Source organism: Trichoplusia ni, chromosome 1 (genome assembly GCF_003590095.1).
Source record: "Trichoplusia ni isolate ovarian cell line Hi5 chromosome 1, tn1, whole genome shotgun sequence".
Classification (NCBI taxonomy): domain Eukaryota; kingdom Metazoa; phylum Arthropoda; class Insecta; order Lepidoptera; family Noctuidae; genus Trichoplusia; species Trichoplusia ni.
The window spans coordinates 9,819,068-9,837,011 of record NC_039478.1 but is presented as its reverse complement, the minus strand read 5'-3'; the positions used below and the strand labels follow the sequence as shown (position 1 = coordinate 9,837,011).

The window sequence follows — 17,944 nt, the reverse complement described above, 5'->3', positions numbered from 1 at the left end:
TATTAGTCTCAAAAGCGGGCAAAAACTGCACGCTGTTTGTCCGTCTTCTACCTTATTATGTTATTTAGAGTTATGTGCTACCTCCCTTTACTCGCGCCTGAACTAATTCCTTCAACTTCTTTCTATCCACTTTGGCTGTTACTGTAAGTGGGAGTTCTTCTACGAATACAACGCCGCCTCTTAAATGTTTAGTGTCAGTCAGGTTATCTGAAAGAGAAATTCAAATAAAAATACTCAGTCTCTCTGTATTCTATAATAATATTGTAAACGGAAAGACAGCGTAATGCTAGGGAGTTTGTTGCCGTTTCTTCTCTCAAAGCAAGTACACTTAGAAAGCGGTGAAGGGTGGGCGAAACTGGTTGCTGTCCAATGTAATCTGACCTTCAAAAATTGCTACTTAGTAGCTTAATTTGAATACTTTACTTTTGATTTGATTTTGATTTTAAGACTAAAATGTAACTTTTGGTATACAAAACTAAGTCGTAATGGTCTAATCATAAGGTCCATATTACCTTTAACGATATCCTTAACCTCTTGTTCAGAGATCTTGGCTCCTGGCTTCGTCACCACGAAGGCAATAGGTAGTTCCCCACTTTCAGGATCTGGTACTCCGGCTACAGCGACATCTGAGACGCTTGGATGTTGACGAATCACTGCTTCTAGTTCCGCTGGTGATATCTGAAATTTAAAATGTTTAATTTACAGTGTTGGCCAAAGATAATAGGGACGATGACGAAAAAAAACATCCCTCAGATAATTGAAAATTATTAGACAAGCATTTTTGCCTTTTTCAGAAAGATCAACTGCTTTAAAGTTTAGGAGAGGGGGCTTGTGACGTTACGATAATTTTACCATATTATGGTACAATTTATACTCAATCGTGACGAAACGCTTAAGTTTCATTCGCTAAAATGTGTTCAAGTCATGTTTGCGGGACAAATGAAAAAATACGTATCTATTATTTTACAATAAAAGATTTTATAAGAAAGTTGATTACTAACCTGATGATTCTTATACTTCAACAGAAGTTTGTGTCGGTCCACGAAATAGAAGTACCAATCTTCATCCCTATACATTAGATCACCTGTTTTAAACCATTTGTCTGAGGTTGTGACTTCAGCAGAAACTTCAGGGTTGTTGTAATAGCCCTGAAATATGAAATATATTCATTATTAGATTTAAACGATTACAGCAATCATACAAATGTAATAAAATGATATTTTATTCAAAAAAATCAAGTTACTCTGTCAGAAAAATTTCCAATAAAGTAAGCAAAAAGGGTAATCCTACTACTATTATAAAGGTGAAAGTTTGTAAGTATGGATGTATGGATGTTTGTTACTCTTTCACGTAAAAACTACTGAATGGATTTGAATGAAACTTTACCACAATATAGCTTATACATCAGAATAACACATAGGCTACAATTTTTGAGGTTTCTAATGTGAGGTCGTAAAAAAACACATTTTTTGCGCTTACATTGCAAACGCTGACTGAATCCTACAAGATAGATAGAAGGCAGGTATAAATTATAACTTCTATCTTCTAACCAAGCGGACGAAGTCGCGGGCAACAGCTAGTATTATATAAGATGTTAAAATCGTGTGACGTCACTTATCAGTATAAACACTTTTTACCGACAAGTGACGATATTAACCCCCATTTCCTTACGTTTCTCCACCTTTGATGCCGTAGTTTTTTCTTGATGAAATAGAGCAAAATCCTTTAGAATTCCTTCCTTCTTTAGTCAAATACCATATTAAATATGTCTGTAAGATAATAAAAATTACATGACTATCTTACCTGAAAGTATCCAGGTATTCTAACCCATAGCTCTCCCACAACGTGAGGCTCTTTGATTTCTTCATTTGTCTCTGTATCTACCAACTGAAAATAAACACAGAAAAATGATGAATATTTTCAAAAACATAAGGAAATTCCGTACCAGGAACACTCACTGTCAATACATGTACCATGTTGCCTGAAATAAGTAAATTTAATTTAATACAATGAATTTCCAACTATTGTGTTGGCAAAATGCTTAGGTAAATAAGAATAGCGTCAAATTTCATTCATTAATCGGCCATTGTAAATAGCGGGATCGGATCCCTGATGGGCATCAACTTTCAATCACTAAAAGTCCGCGGAAAGACATCATCACCGAGGTCGTTGCCGGCAAAGATGATCGTCATTGCCAATCCGAATGACAAACAATTCGATAATATAAAACGCCATTATGTGTGTCACTGTTACAGCAGACTATAACCTTAAACTCACCTTGTATTCTAAGTGTGCAAACCGGCGTCCACAGCTGCCTTTCCTCCCGTCAAGACTGTAGAACACTATAGACCCCACTTCACTGATCCCGTAAGAATCTGCTACTTTGGATCTAGGTGTTAATCTCTGGGAAAGTAAGTAAAGTTTTTGTTTTAGTTATAGGTTAGAAATTATTTCCAGTCACACTTTTTGGCCTTATTTAGGTTGGTGATCATGAGATTAAAAAGCAATGGATTTATTACAGAAATTTGGTATTTATAACACCAAGTTCTTGCTTACGTATTCTCCCGCCTGTATTTCGCTAATAGTAGCAAATACAAAATCCTTCTTTAAAGAAGTCGGATAACAGTAGCCTCTGTGCTAATCCAAGAAGAAACTCCTTACAAAATTTGATTGTAATCGGTTCTTCCGTTCAGGCGTGAAGGGGTAACAAACAAACACACATTCATAAACAGAAGAAAAAAAAATGCAATTTTCATGAAAAGACCGATGAAAACATTCCAACGCAGGCGGTCTAGAATCATGGCCACTTGGCCAGAACCCCTGGACCACGGGATCGATAGGACGTCCCTTTCACCCTGTATAATATAAGTGTAATTTCTTTAGTAAAATATACATACCTGCACTTCCTCAACCAGACTGGTTGGCACTGAGCTGCCTCCTATATAAATGACGTCAAAACTGGAGAAGTCACACTTCTTTTTTTCTGTTTCTTTTAACAACGCTAGCATCAAAGGTGGACTGATTGTGCAGAAAGAAGGCTGAAAGAATACAATCGTTTTAGAGAATTTGCTGCATGGACTGTAACTATCGTTGGTTAACCTCAAGGTTTATTTGTTGTCATAGCGGCAATAGAAATACATAATCTGTGAAAATGTATATCTATAACGGTTCATGAGATACGGCCTGGGCGGCTTACAGACAGAGAAACAGACAGAACTTTACTTTAGTTCTGTAAACGGTAAAATCTTCAAAGTGTTTTTGTTGCCGCTTAAGCAAATAATAAAAAATATGCAAAGGTCTTATTTCAAATAGACCGTTTTACAAGTATGTTCTAAATGTTATTGTAATGACTCTAGTTGCGTTGGTACGGCCTGAAATTTGATGTGTACAAATTCGTTTTTCTTTAGCCCGGTCTTACGGAACCCTGAGTGTCACGACACCGACTTGCACTTGGCCAGTTTTACTATAATATAAAGAAAAAAAATACTCAAAACCAACCTCATATTTAATAATCATGTCCAAAAGATGTTCTGGAGTTAGGGTCGAGGATTGCACTCGTGTGTACTTCAGAATCGGAGACAATATGTAATGCATGAACGACGAGAGCCATTGCATAGGAGATACTAAGATGGCGGACTTTATTGGACAGGGAAACGTCTGGGAGAAACCACTGTAAGTGATGTTTATTAGTAAGTTGTTGGTATATACATGAAGAAGTGATTTAAATTGAGACTTTATGAAGATGGGGTATGGATTAATTTTACTTTATTGGAATTGGAAAACAGACAATTTCAGCAGCTAATAAAAGCAACAATTATGAAAGTATTAAGCGATTGCATGTTTTTGCATTTATCTCTGTTATTGACATTGGAAACGTCAATAACAGAGATAATATGTTCAGACCTTCTTTTAAAAAATGCATAAAGATTTTTTAATTTTTTGCTGAATAATGGAAGGACGGTACGCAATGAAAGACAAAATAACAAAGTAGGTAAGCATTTCATGATTTTCCTAAAATAAAAATGATGACTTCACAAAAAAGTTGTCATTTTGCAGAATCTGCAAAGTGATATATGATATTTATTGTGTAACTAGGACTAGATTACATGACAGAGTAGTTTTATGACAGTATAGGCAGGCACTGAGTTAATATTATTCTAGTTAATGGGTTGAGTACTGTTCTCCTAGATAGAATAGCCTGTGTTTAGGAAAGACAGTTCTGGTCCCCAATCTTATTAGAAGACAAAATTGTTGCACGTGTTATGATAAAAAAATAACATATTACGGTTTGTAATAATTAAATCAAAATTAAAATGTACTGCCGGTAATTGTAACAATAGGATATCTTTCTTAATTCTAGCCGGTATTAAACTAAAGAAAAATAAAATAAAAATAAAATGAAAAGTTAGTGTTAGTGCAGTGTTAAAGTAAAATGGCAATTTACTCACATAGCGTATGGTCCAGAAATAGCCGTATTTTTGTGTGTTAATATACTTGCTTTTGGAAGACCTGTGGTACCACTCGTAGAGACTATCACAGATATAGTCTTCTCGGTATCAAAGTCAGCTGCCCTGTAAATATTCGTCATCATCATCCTAACCGTATCCCAACTATTTAAGTGTCGGCTTCCAGTTCTAGTTCTAGATGCAGGTTGCAAGAAGAAAAATACCGGATATTTTTAAATATCTGACAGACGTTTTTTTGGTACAATACCTAATCTATATAAATAAATGAATGTTGGTAAGTGCATAACTCAGAGTGAATGGACTAATATTTTTGTATGTTCCTTAAGCTCCTGGGAATGTTATAATACGTATGTAAAAAAACCCGCTTTCCCCAGGGAACCGCTGCGCGCCATAAACATTGTTTAAGGCATTAAATCCTTGTGTGTTCCTCAGGACAAACATTAATAGATCACAAAAATGCTTGTCCTTCCCGGGGGAACCCGCGACACGTCGCGCTTAGAGGGATTGACGTGGTAACCTCAACCACTCGGCTATCCGTGCAGTCAAGTCATAAACAGATGTCCACGCGGACTGAGCCGCAGGCAACAGCTAGTGCTCAAATACACTTAAATATTCTATCACTTACTGAAAATCCTTCACATCCACATCTTCTCCGTATTTCTCCAACATCTCAGCAAGGCTTATAGTATCAGGACTGGTGTCATAACTAAAGACTTTAGCGGTAGCGTCAGCCAGTTCTATAGCTTTCTGGACATCTTTTACTTTCTCACTTTGGCAGAATACGATGCTAGGTTTGTCGACCGAGAACGTAGCTTGCAATTCGTCTGAAAAAAAAAGGATAGTATTTGTTTAGACGGCTCCCGTACTAAGGAATTTTGTATCGCGGGGGATTTTAAAACATTAAATTCACATGCACAAAGATACGCAAACTCAGGACCAGCATATCTACAAGACTAAAAAAAATAAGGTATCCGATAAAACATTGTGTGTAGACTTATATGGTCTACACGAAGTTATAAGTCAACTATTCAAGTAAATAATATAACTTCGACTTCCCTTATTAATGGCAACCTCAATCTGTTAAGAATTATTCCTTTAAATTCTTAAAGAAAATTGTTGATACTTTCATAAAGCAATAAAACCTCGTTTAACAAGGGATAATCCAAGGACGAATGTTTATCTCCGACTTGTCTTATCAAATCAATAAGTAAGCAATATTAGCTTCCATTATGATAAGATGAAATGGCAAACAACAATAAACTACTTAATTATAATTTTGGTTATCAGTCCTTGGTTTTAACCTTTATATGTAGAGGTGGGTTTGGCGGGGTATCCTGTATCTGTCTATCCGTGCAGTCAAAATGTAAATACTCAACTGGCCTGTTGGTCTAGTGGCCAGTGGCCCTGACTGCTATACCAAACGTCGTGGGTTCGATTCCCACCCAGAACAAATGTTTGTGTGATGCATTTAGAAATAAATAAGCATGTTTATCAGTTATCTAGTACTCATAATATTACAAGCTTTGCTTATTTTGAGACTAGATAGCGTTGTGTGAAAGTTGTGGCATATTATATTGGATATCTAAAATGTAGGTAAAGATGACAGTATGCCTCTTATACTCACTAACACCCAAAGTTCTATCAATAGGAGCGATGATGATTCCCTCAAATAACGCAGCATAGAACGGTACAGCCTGGTCCAAGTGGTTGGGAGCCATCAGAACCATGACGTCACCGGTCTTCAGACCCAAACTCCTGAAGCAGGTCGCACATCGCACACTCTTCTGTAAAACTGCTCCATTCGTTTCTGATGTATCGGTTGCACCGTCTACCTGTGAATTAAGAGTATTTTTCTCTAGTGTTTCTTTTTCATTACAAATATTTAGGTCTTGCAGTTTAAAAAGCAACTCACAGAGGTTTTCTAGAAATAAATTGTCAATTTTAATACTAACTTATCGGTCATCAATATAATCGGCCAAGTACACTATATCAAAATTACAACCTAGATACTTCATAATTTTATTAATCGAAAAACAAAAATCATATGCAGAGAACAGAAAAAAAAAGATATTTTAATTGTTTAATGATATTTAATAATACACCCGTAAATGTCTGTTTTTCAAATCCTCTATCACACAGAAAAAAGAATAAATTTGGCAATACAGAACAGATAGAATACCAGTCTTTTCTGGAAGTAACAAAAACAAAAATCATCTACCAATCAAATAAAACAGTCTACCTGCATAACAAAATCTTCGTCATCCCTCAAGCTTTGCAGGACCAGCTTTCCCAAATGATACCGATCACTAGGTATACCAGACTCCGCTGCGACCCTCGATGTTATTTCACTCATATATTTATCAAGGGCAGAATTTCTATAAAGATTTTCGTCCATCTTTCTATAGCACTTAGACCGCGCCCGTTTTGTGTGAGAAAGAACTGGTTACTGAGGGTTGTACACAAGATAAGTAGGTAGATATTTTTATCTTGCATTCAGTTTTAAAATGCAATAAAGTTGTATCACTATGTAAGATAGGGTTGTCACGTATTTTTGCATCGGCACAAAGTAGTCTGACTGTTGTAAATGTTGCGAATTTTTTTTTGGACTTTGTGACAAATAACAGAGTTTATCAAAGTCAAAATGTTTTTTTTTTAAAGTCAAAATGTGTATTTGCTCGAATCTATCTATGATATAGAAAATATCTTAGTGGGTGATGAAATCTCAAAGTTAAAAATGTTTCAATGTTATTTTTGCTAGTGTTAATTTCATTTACAAACGTTAAATGTTTCGATTCACGCTCAAATTATTTCGCAACAAATTCGTTACATTTACATCCCTAAACTATATCACAATTATATATATTCGACATCAATATCACTGGACGGAAACAATAACTGATATTTATCATTTATCTCTACAACGCCTTTTAAAGAATTACAATTAAATTACGAAATAAAACTAAACAAGTTACTAAAATAGAAGTTTATTAATAATAATTAAAAATTGGGGTTCAAACCCTCATAAATTCTGGGATACAATCCACAACAATTGATAACTAACAGACATTATACATTTCATTTTGTCAATTTTAACAATATATAATACTATCCGTCAAATCTTAATCACCGTGTTGTAGTTAGATAAGTTTACTGTGCCACGAAGAGCTTGCTTTTGGAGATTCTGAAAACAAATATATGTATCTTTTACATGTTAGAAACAAAGTTTTTTGTTAGACAATTTAAAAACCAAAACACTTTTAACAGAAAGTAGCATTTTTCTGAATATACTACGATATCGATACTGAATATGTATATACGACCCATATTATAAAGACAGCAGTAAATAAGTGCTCTGACAGTAAAAAAGAAACGGCGGAACAATCTACACACCTTGCTGTCACTTTTTTCATTAATATTATATCCGTATAAATAGTTTTTTGATTAAATAAATAACCGAATTTATTTCATAGACTAAGTAAATAAATACACCTAATATATAAATAATACCTAATATATGAATATAAAAGGTACATTCAGGCAGAATTCTAATCAGAAGTTTTTAGCATTTTTTCCCAAAGTGTGTGATAGCGCCATCTTGCGGACGGCAAAAGATTCTAGGGGGTGGTAAGGAACCAGAAAATAAAAATACCTAATTGTTTTCACCTAACAGCAAAAATAATGTATAGTTTCACGTCCACACTGGGGCTCATAGTAAGCCTACTAATAATCGATGGCTTACTGACATATGACGAGAACGTAGCATTTTATTGTAGCAATAAATACGCACCTTTTTAAATATATTAGCCATCAGTAAGTTGGTCTTTTTGATGTTCTCCTTCTTTTTCTGTTCTTTCTTTTGGACTACTTCTGGCAGTGTTTTGTATATTTTTTCAGAGCGTTTCTTCATTTCACGTTCACTAATTAATTTTGGGACAGCTGTGAAAGGAAAAACAATGACCTTTTTAACACCACTTTTTTACAACACAAAATTGTTCATCTTTCAAGCAAAAACCACTGAACAGATTTAGACGAACCTTGGTACACACAAAGTTAACACCCAGGATAACAACTTGGGATTGTTTTTATCCCGATTTTATGTTCCTGTGGGATCATTTTCGATTTATAACTGGCGGACCCTCGGACAACAGCTAATAACTATATATAGATAAATTTGGAAGGAGAGCGGGGAAGACCTTGGGCCAGTAGTTGGGTATTAATTAAGGCAAGACTAGTTTCGATAATGTCTGAAATGATGATAAAGAAAATAACAAGTTTTTGTATCTAGTAAAAGCAAATCTATACTATACAATGTATACTAATAATACTCTCAACGTGTCTCACAAAATGTTTGTATTTATTTATTTAATTAAATAAAATGTATAATAATATACTCTCAATTTGTCCCAAGTACAGGTGAGTACTTACGTTTTTTCCGTCGCAAGTCGAGTCCGATATCCCGCGCCAGTTTCCGCAGGTCGTCGGCATTGAGCGCGGTTAGGTCGGGCTGCTGTTCCATGTGCAGTGACAGCAGGTCGCGTTGGGCAGCTCTGGCGCTGGCTCTAATAATATAATAGACCAGTTCAACATCATCCTAACCTTTTCCCAACTATGTTGGGGTCGGCTTCCAGTCTAACTGGATTCAGGTACCAGTGTTTTACAAGGAGCAACACGATATCCCTTTTGTTAGACATAATAAACCAGTTGACAATTTTTATTCTTATGTCTTTAAGGAACAAACCACTTCCTATCAAACTATTGCAGTTGTAAAAGCAAGATGACGCAATACATTGCGAATAGTAGCGTCCTGGTATATCAACTCAACAGTCTCACAAAAAATATGTAATGTTTTATTTTCATATTTCACCGCTACGCTATCGTTCGTGCTCTTAGCAATAATCTTCCAGCTTCATAGTCTCCTGTTCTCATCGCTTTGGTGGACACCGATCTATCAATGTAGTATTGGTAGGAGCTCTCAAAGATTAATAAATAACTACAGATATATTTTTTTTACTTTCGGTCGGTTACGTAAAAGAGACTAAAATAGAAAATTGTGACGTGACTACAATTGATTTATCTAACTGGGTAAAAAGTAAACATACTATCTAAGTATCAACAAATACATATCGAAACTACCCAACTCATAAAAATATATTTTTTATCCATCTACTGCTAACTGCCATCTACCAGAACTCACCAAGTCTTGAACGCATATTACTAGGATCGCAAGGTTTGCAAGGGACCGGCTCGCAAGGGCCGTAGGGAATGCAAGGCTCGACACACGTCGATTCACAAGGTTCGTAGCAAATTGGACCTACAAAAAAATAAACTATAAAACCAATTGTAACTGCAGTCTAATTTGCACCTTCAATCTTCGACAATAAGATAGCAAATTGATTGTTTGGTTTATCTAATGATTGTTTGACTAAATTGTGCTTTATTTAAGGGGTGTTAAAGTACTGTTTACAATGATAGGACAAATTAATGTACCTCCACGATTTCGAGGCGGAAAACTTGCCATACAACGAGGTTGGTGCACAACCACCATTTTCAAACGCGGTGAATACATGTCCTCATTTCTGTAGTGAAAAAACTTGGTGAGTTCTAGCTTTACTTTGCAATCTACACTCGAAAAATTCGGGTTATACATACATACATTGATACTAGAAAAAAATATACTAATACCAATAGTAGAAGAAACACAAAGGATTTTCTACGAATTCCATTTGAAATAATGCGTTATGGGTTTGAAAACGTAATTTCTGCAAGAGAATAATTTAACTTGAAGAGTTGAAGAGTTTCAATAAACTAAACACATAGAGGCTTACTACCAAGTCTTAAAGATTGTTGCAGTCATAGAAGAAAAATGCTATTCTACGCTATGGACGCGTCCTATCTCGCTTCCACAACTGCAATGATCTTACTTCAAGATATGGTGATAAGTTCACTACAGAAAATATAACCAATTATTAAGAAATAATTCTCACCTTCTTTCACTAATGAACTTCAAACAATTCTGCCTCTGCAAAGAATTCTCGACGAAGTCAGGTCTGTTCTGCTCAAGATACTCCCTCACTGAGGGGAAATTCGTCACGCTTTGGCGTGTTAAACTCCTGGAACGTGTCAGTCTGAACCGAGGACTCATGCTGGGCACCTCCTGCTCACATTTCTGTTCATCTTTCCCATCATTTTTTGCACCCCGTTTCGGTACAGTAACTATAATATTTTGTAGAGGACGCGACGGCTTCTTAAAGACAGTTTCCTCGCTTACAACACTCTCTGAATTCTTAATAATCAAGTTGTAAGCAACACATTTCTTCTGGAGTTTTTCTAGCGCCTTGGACCGCTTACACTTATGGCTTTTGCATGAACAATAATGGATTTTCTGGCATTTATCGCAGCTGACTGAAGTACTGCTTGATATCTCACATTTTCGCCCACTCTTGCATCTTTTCTGATGGTACTTCTCACATTCCTTCTTTATTTTGTTAAGGACCCTACATGCAGTTGAATCCGAGGATGTAGGCATGTCTGTGGAACAAGGTAGGTCTGAGGATTCCGTACAATCTTTGATGTCTTTACGAGATTTTCTGTTTAAACCTTTGTCAGTCTGTTTTTCAGAGCAACAGTCAACTTCACTCACTGTTGGCCGTTTAGTTTTGTTCAAACTTGATTTCGTTGTGGTACTTTGGCTCGTACTGCAGCAAGTCTTTGGCTCAGGGTCTGTACTATCCTCGGTCTCTAAAAGGTAGTTGAGAACAGCAACAATTTCCGTAAAACATTTCTTCTTCTTCAATTTAACTAAATCGTTTTTGGAGTATCGTCTTGTCATATCTTGTATAATGTCTAATATTGGGTCTTTATCACTCTCTTTGGTGTCGTCTGTTTGTATATCATCTTGACTTGTCTTTGGTTCGTTTGGCTCAGTTTTGCGAGCATTTTGCGGTGTATCTCTGTCTGGAACATCAGTTTGACAGCCCACATTCAAACACTTGCCGCCACATTGGGTATCACAACCTACATTCCTACAGGTCATTTGGGAACAGTCTTTTAAAACTGGTTTATAAGTATCGCTGATTTTCTTTATTATTTTTTTATCAAGTTCATCGGCGCATACATTATTTTGAATGGCCACGTCTATTTTGACGGTTGGAGATCCATTTGGACTTTCCGATCTGATTTGGGTATCAATTTTTCGGTTTTCAGTTTTATTCGATTGTGAAGAGGTTTCACAAGAAGTTTTAGAAGTAGGTTCGTCATCTGAAAAACTGAGTCTTCGTTTATTATTTCCAGTTTTGTTGTTGTTAGAACTTTTTGGTTTATCCTTAGTGACTTTGTCACCTTTATTGGTTGCGCTGTCACTTTCGATAATTCCTTGGCATGCACTATCGCACGTATGTTTTTTAGTTGTCTTCTCATCGTCTGGCAATGTATTTTTCGAAACAACACTTTTGTCAGAATTTGAACTTTCTGATCTATCTTTCGAAGGGCGTCTATGTTTATCTGTTACTTTTTCCTCATCATTTCTTTCGACTTGACTCGAACTATCACAAGTACATTTTTTTGTAGTTTTTTCATCATCTGAACATTTATGTTTTAGGATACCAGTTTTCTCACAAAATGGGTTTTCTGATCCATCTTTTGGATACTTGTTTGTTTCTTTCTCCTCATATTTTCTTTCGACTTGACTTGATTTGTCACAAGTACATTTTTTGGTAGATTTTTCATCGTCTGAACATTTATTTTTCAGAATACCAGTTTCCTCACAATACTTATTTTCTGATGTAAATGTGCTTGTAACTTTTTTGTCGTATTTTGTTTCCACTTGACTCGAATTGTCACAAGTACACTTTTTAGTTGCCTTTTCATCGTCTGAGAATTTATTTTTTAGGATACTAGTTTTTTCACAATCCAGGTTATCTGATTTATCTCTCGAAGGATATCTCTCTTTTTCTATTACTGTTTTCTCATCACTCTTTTCGATTTGTGAGGAAATGTCACGGGTAGTTTTTTTAGTTGTTATTTCGTCATCTGAATATTTTTTGTCCAGAATATAACTTTTTTCAGAATCTTGGCCATCTGATATATCTTTTGAAGGATATTTATCTTTGTCAATTACTATTTTCTCATCATTTCTTTCGACTTGACACGCATTGTCACAAGTGCATATTTTTGTTTTTGTTTCAGTTTCTTTAATTTGTACGTCATAAGATTTTGAAGGCGGACTTACAGATCTATCTCTCGTGTCTTTCTCCTTGTTTTTAAAGCCATCAGTATCGCAAGAAATGTGCTTGTGTTCCGTCCGCTTGTCTGTTTCTTTTTCTCTGTAAATATAATCGCGATCAGACTCTGGGCTGTCTTTCCTTGCCTTTTTATTAGAACCTTCTTTATTATTCACCGTTTCACCTTTCTCACAAGTATGCATTTGACATCTATTTTCACAATGACAGCATATAATCAGTCTTTCTTTCTCAGGAACACAAAATCCTCGGTTGTAACCAGTTTCCGCGTCCTCTTTAACTTTATCCGTTTGGGTACAAGACGTCACTCCGATTTTTCCTGTATCAGTATTAGACCTTTTAAAAGGCGGTTTGTCTTTAACCGGGTCTTTTTTCGGATATGTATTGCTCTTGGAACTATTCTCTGGAGACGTCTTTCTTATACAGGGTTTTCTATTATAAGTAGAATGTTTTGAGCAAGTATTGTTAGTACTTTGATCTATGGAACAAGAGCATTGAGCTGATTTTTTGCATTCGTGAATACCAGATGTAGCTTCGTCTTGGCTTACCGCGCATTCTGTAGCAACGCCTTGGTCGACCTGTTTCTTCTTCGTCATCACTTCCATTGCACCTAAATTCACCATAAGAGTCATATTTGTCCCTTGGATGGGTATAGGATACGCTTCTACTGGAGGCTTGTTCGGTACTCTATTAAAGTCGTATGTGGCGTCATCTTTGCAAGATTTGGAAGATATTCTTTCATCTGTAAAAAGGCTTTCTTCAGACTCAATGAGCAGCTTTCCTGAAGTGCTACTTGTACACATGTCACTAAAGGTTTTCCTTTTGTAAGAGCTGTCAGTCTTATCTGGGCATATATGTCTGAGTTGTTCCGAAACAAGTTTCGAGCACTCACAGTCACTTACTATGACGATATCAGATAGTTTAGGGTCCGACATTTTGGGGTCTAGACTTATCTCAGTCTGAAGGCACCTGGTCGCTTCGCGTATTGTGACTGCCTTTTTAGCATTCTCTGCTGGCACTAACAATTTCGTGGAGGTTCCGCATAAGTTTTTAACTTCAGACAATGACGAAAAATCATCATCACCGCGGCACATCATTTTAATCAGCATATTCGTTTGCGATGACTTCGAATATCTTCTGTTTGTGTTATCAGAACTGCTGTCAGTACCAGTGTTCAACCTGCACGGAGGTTGAATCATTTCAATATCATCATCCTTGGTCGGTGGGGTTGCGTAGCTACATTGTACCCCCGTATTATAAAGCCTACGTGGTGATTCTAACTGAATCCCACGGTTCGTTAGCTTCGAGCATTTGTAAATAACATTATCGACCACTTCGTTAGAGGATGCTGGTCTCCGATTACAAAGGCAAACGTATCTAATCTCGCCAGTTACGTTGTCAGGGACAACGCGAGCTGTCTTTAGTTCTGCTTTACATTTATTACATTCATTGGGCAGTGCCGTACAAGCCCTTGTCTTCGGTTGGTATGACTTGACCTGGGTTTCTTCATCTTCACACTGATACTTAATGTTCACCTGCACAGAACTGTCAGTGTAACCAACCTTCGAATTGATGAAGTGATGTGGGCAACAACAGTAATGGTCTCTGCTCGGCCCTGCTTCGCCTATCTCCCTCTCAGCCTGCATCTTTTTCTTCAAGTTTGGCCGTTTTTGGCCTTCCGACTGACTTGAGGAAAGAGTGAATACAGAGTGACTTCTTTGCGTTCTCTCAGTGTTCAATCTGTCTAAGTCCACGTTCGATGTGGAACCACCTTCTAACTTACTGGCGTCACCCGATCCGTCATCGTAATTGTTCCTCGTCAAGTCTTTCATCAAATCCTTCAGTCTGCTGCTAATTTTGGGTTCTTGACGAACAGTTGCGGGCTCAGAACTTACCAGTTTCTGTTTCATAAACATTTGTTTGTCTCTCAAATGTCTTTTATAAGACTCTTCGCGTCTAAGAGCCTCCAGATACTTTAAATATAGTTCCTCAGACGATGTCTTCGGGAATGGCACATCTGAAGACGTTTTGCCTTTACTAGACGCATCGGAGTCTGTCATAGTCAATGTTTTTATCAAATTAGTATTCACGTTTTCGTTTGAAGCAGTAAATAAGTTAGGGGCACTTTGTGACGTGGACGCAATATTATTAGGGTTGAATTTATCGTTTCGTAAAATGGATTTTTTTGGCTTTTTCTGAATATTGTCATCGGTATTATTTGTGTCAGATGTACTTGTTGTGGTGTTATTTCCTTTAAGACCGGTCTTCCTGCTAGTATAACTGAGGCCCGAAAGAAATTCTGTTGTACTATCATCATCTCGATATTTAGAAGTAATTAATCTATGAACAATGTCTTTTATAAGTTTTTTCTTTGTATTGTTATCGTCATATCGCTGTTGAAGAGTGACTTTGAGGAGGTCAATGCATTTTTCTAAGTCTTTCGTGAGGGAATGCTTTGATCCTTTACTTGAGTCGGTTGTAAAAGCCTGACTGGATTCCAGACTAGACTTGTTGCCAGTGCTGTTATCAGGCCTTTGTTCTTCCACTTTATTTTGGTTTTGATTATACATATGTCCAGGCATGTACTCAAAACTCTCAGCTTCCGACAATGGTTCTCCACTCTTCTCTTGCGGTGTATTTTCTTTATTTTCTTCTTTCTTCTTTTTAGTTTTCTTTCTTCTATACACAGTTCTGGATTTCTTTCTCCTCAATTTTTTTCGTAATGTATTCAAGCTGATGAGGACAGGAATCTTTTGGTTGTCTTGTAATGGCTTATGAATCTCAATTTCGCTAATCAACTTGTTAGTATCTATTTTGACTAACGGATCATCTTTAGTCAGAGTTGTTTGTATTTCTTTGTCCGTACCAACAGGGTGAAGAACCTCTTTGCGTTCAGGTCCTTTTTCAGGTGAAAAACTAACATCACGCTTAACATTTTCGATGGTAATTCCACCATCTTTTTCGACGTTAAACGATATGTGTTTTGTAAGATTTACATTTATAGATTGCGCTTGAGCCGCATTCGAACTGTGTGGTACATTAACCTCAACTAAATCGACATCCTTCTTGTAGATCTTTGTTGTTTTCTTACCGACACCTTTTTTAGATTTAGCCTTACCTTCTTCATCTAACGGCGTTGAATGAGAAGTTGGTATACCAATGTCCTGTTTGGAATCATTATTGGAATACTGTTGCTTTAAAGCAAGTCTTTCTAAAGTGCTTAGACTGGATGCCGAGGTCTTCCTATCACTCTCGTTGGCATAACCAACGTCAGCAAGAGAGTCCCATTCTAGTTTACGTTGAGAGGTGATGCTACTGGTTGGTGATAGAGGTTTATGTGCTGATAAATCTAACAGTGCATCAAAAGCTGAAATGTTAAAAATAAAAGTAATTAGATTTCTTACACATGAAAGTTATGATCTAAAAGCTTATATTCACTGGTTAAATTGGTTAGAAATGATGTCTGAATGACACTAGATTACCCATTGCAAAAATACAGTTGAAATTGCCTGAAGCCTGGTCAAACAAAATTGATTCATACTACAGTGCACCATTGGTCAATTTTTCAAATTTCTAAAATTGATAGTGAGACGATGAAAAGAACATAGTTTCATAATATACATACATACTGGATTACATATCATTGCTATGTAACTTTCTACAAGTGTAATAAACTAAACCATACAATTAAACATTTGTATAATAAATAATGAGGCGAATTCACTTCTTATCAAGAATTACATCTCACATAGTTGAACCTTCAAATTTCTAAATACCAACTTAATAATATTAATAGAAATGTAGAATTTTGGACTTAACATACATTTTTGTGAGTTATTGTCATCAAAATTGATGGAGTCATCATCAGTGTGTCTTGATGTGTCAGCGGGTACTTCTTCAATGATGATCGGTGGAGATTCTGTTTGTGGAAAGTCAGTCTTGGTTCTTGGGTTATCATCATCCTGGAAAATAAATTCATAATCTTGTAAAAAGTGTAAAAGGTGAGAATATTTTGATGTGACATTGAGGTAAAATCAAATGGGTTGAATAAATGTAAAACAACAATTTAGAGACCACATAAAGATCAATTCATTTTAATATTCACAAATTAAGTCTCATTTTATTGTTAATTAACAATAACTAAAGGCAGATACATTCAAAATAGATTTTCAAAGAAACCCATCCTTGGGCCTGGTTCATGTCTGGACTTCTGTAGATGAAATATTATGAAACTGATAAGTGGGTCAGTGGGTCGTCTTAGGCGTGGTGTTCAAAAATAATATTTCTAACGAAAGGCAAGCTTTCTGGCAATAAAAGATTGGGATGGTTCTTAATTTGAAATTTTCAAAACTTTATATTGTACGAGGAAATAAGAGTACCTCAAGCAAGTTTATGTTCTTCTTGTAAATTCATTTTAAGGCCAGTATAGTTTTTTAATACCATACCTGTGAAGTAGAAGCATCAGGCACTGAACACCTTATGGAAATTCGACAAACTTCGTGAGAAGAATCGCTCTTTCTCCCGCCACCGGAGTCGGACGAATCATTCTCACTTTTCATCTTCCTCCAAAACAAACCACTCGTGTCTTTAATTTCACTTTGGGCAGTAGATAGCGAGAAAAACTGCTCCAAATCCCTTTTCCTACCAAACTTTTTATAATAATCAAGTATTAACGAATTTACAGCACATCGTGAATCGACATCGTCCAAGGTCCCTACGGCACTTGTTTTGTCAATCTCATCTCTTTCCATACTTCATTAATACAAAGATATGGATTACTTTCTTTTTAAAATCATAAAAACATCTAGATTTATTGGATTTACGTCGTATAACGGTTCTGATAAATGTACATTTTCAAAATAGCTTGACGTTATCATCAAGCAAAACAAAAGACGACATTTTACGTTTTTCATGACGTAATTCGCGTGTTTCGAAATCTAGGTTTTTGGGTTAAGTTAATACATATTTTAAAGGGAGTACAGCACATTTTACTGCAGGGAAGTACCAATAAAATGAGAGAACCCTTGATTTAAATCGTACAATAGATTTTAGATATAAAGTCAAATAAATCATGTGAATAAAAAATATTAATTTGTATATCAATATAGATTTATTATGTTAAACTTTGCTGGTTAGTTAGCTACCGCATTAGGTTAAGTAACCTGTAATGGTAGATTAGTGTGATAATTAAATAAATAAATAAATGTCCCAGATCACTGCAGCTGTGGTGTTTTTATAAAA

The 17,944-nt window shown here is 36.0% G+C and overlaps 2 protein-coding genes across 3 annotated transcripts; both read right to left on the bottom strand.

Moving 5' to 3' along the window:
• Positions 1-9: 9 nt before the first annotated feature.
• Positions 10-6,910, bottom strand: LOC113494006 (luciferin 4-monooxygenase-like). Its single transcript, XM_026872108.1, has 11 exons — positions 6,706-6,910; positions 6,091-6,298; positions 5,092-5,290; positions 4,449-4,571; positions 3,499-3,670; positions 2,898-3,038; positions 2,278-2,403; positions 1,804-1,887; positions 1,002-1,148; positions 513-678; positions 10-207 (listed from the first exon to the last, which is right to left on the bottom strand). Exons 1-11 carry the CDS (start codon positions 6,859-6,861, stop codon positions 71-73), a joined length of 1,659 nt encoding a protein of 552 aa, XP_026727909.1. The 5' UTR covers positions 6,862-6,910; the 3' UTR covers positions 10-70.
• Positions 6,911-7,434: 524 nt separating this feature from the next.
• LOC113493999 lies at positions 7,435-17,598 on the bottom strand. Of its 2 annotated transcripts, XR_003400623.1 has the most exons (7): positions 17,149-17,598; positions 16,527-16,665; positions 10,451-16,070; positions 9,954-10,042; positions 9,661-9,777; positions 8,892-9,025; positions 8,321-8,402 (listed from the first exon to the last, which is right to left on the bottom strand). XR_003400623.1 is itself a non-coding variant. In XM_026872090.1 (6 exons), the coding sequence occupies exons 1-6, from the start codon at positions 17,452-17,454 to the stop codon at positions 7,579-7,581; spliced, it is 6,417 nt and encodes a 2,138-aa protein (XP_026727891.1). In that variant the 5' UTR covers positions 17,455-17,598; the 3' UTR covers positions 7,435-7,578. The 2 variants fall into 2 exon arrangements, 1 of the variants encoding a protein (XP_026727891.1); XM_026872090.1 differs by lacking the exons at positions 9,661-9,777; positions 9,954-10,042 and adding an exon at positions 7,435-7,647 and having other exon boundaries at positions 8,254-8,402.
• Between the last annotated feature and the right edge of the window lie 346 nt (positions 17,599-17,944).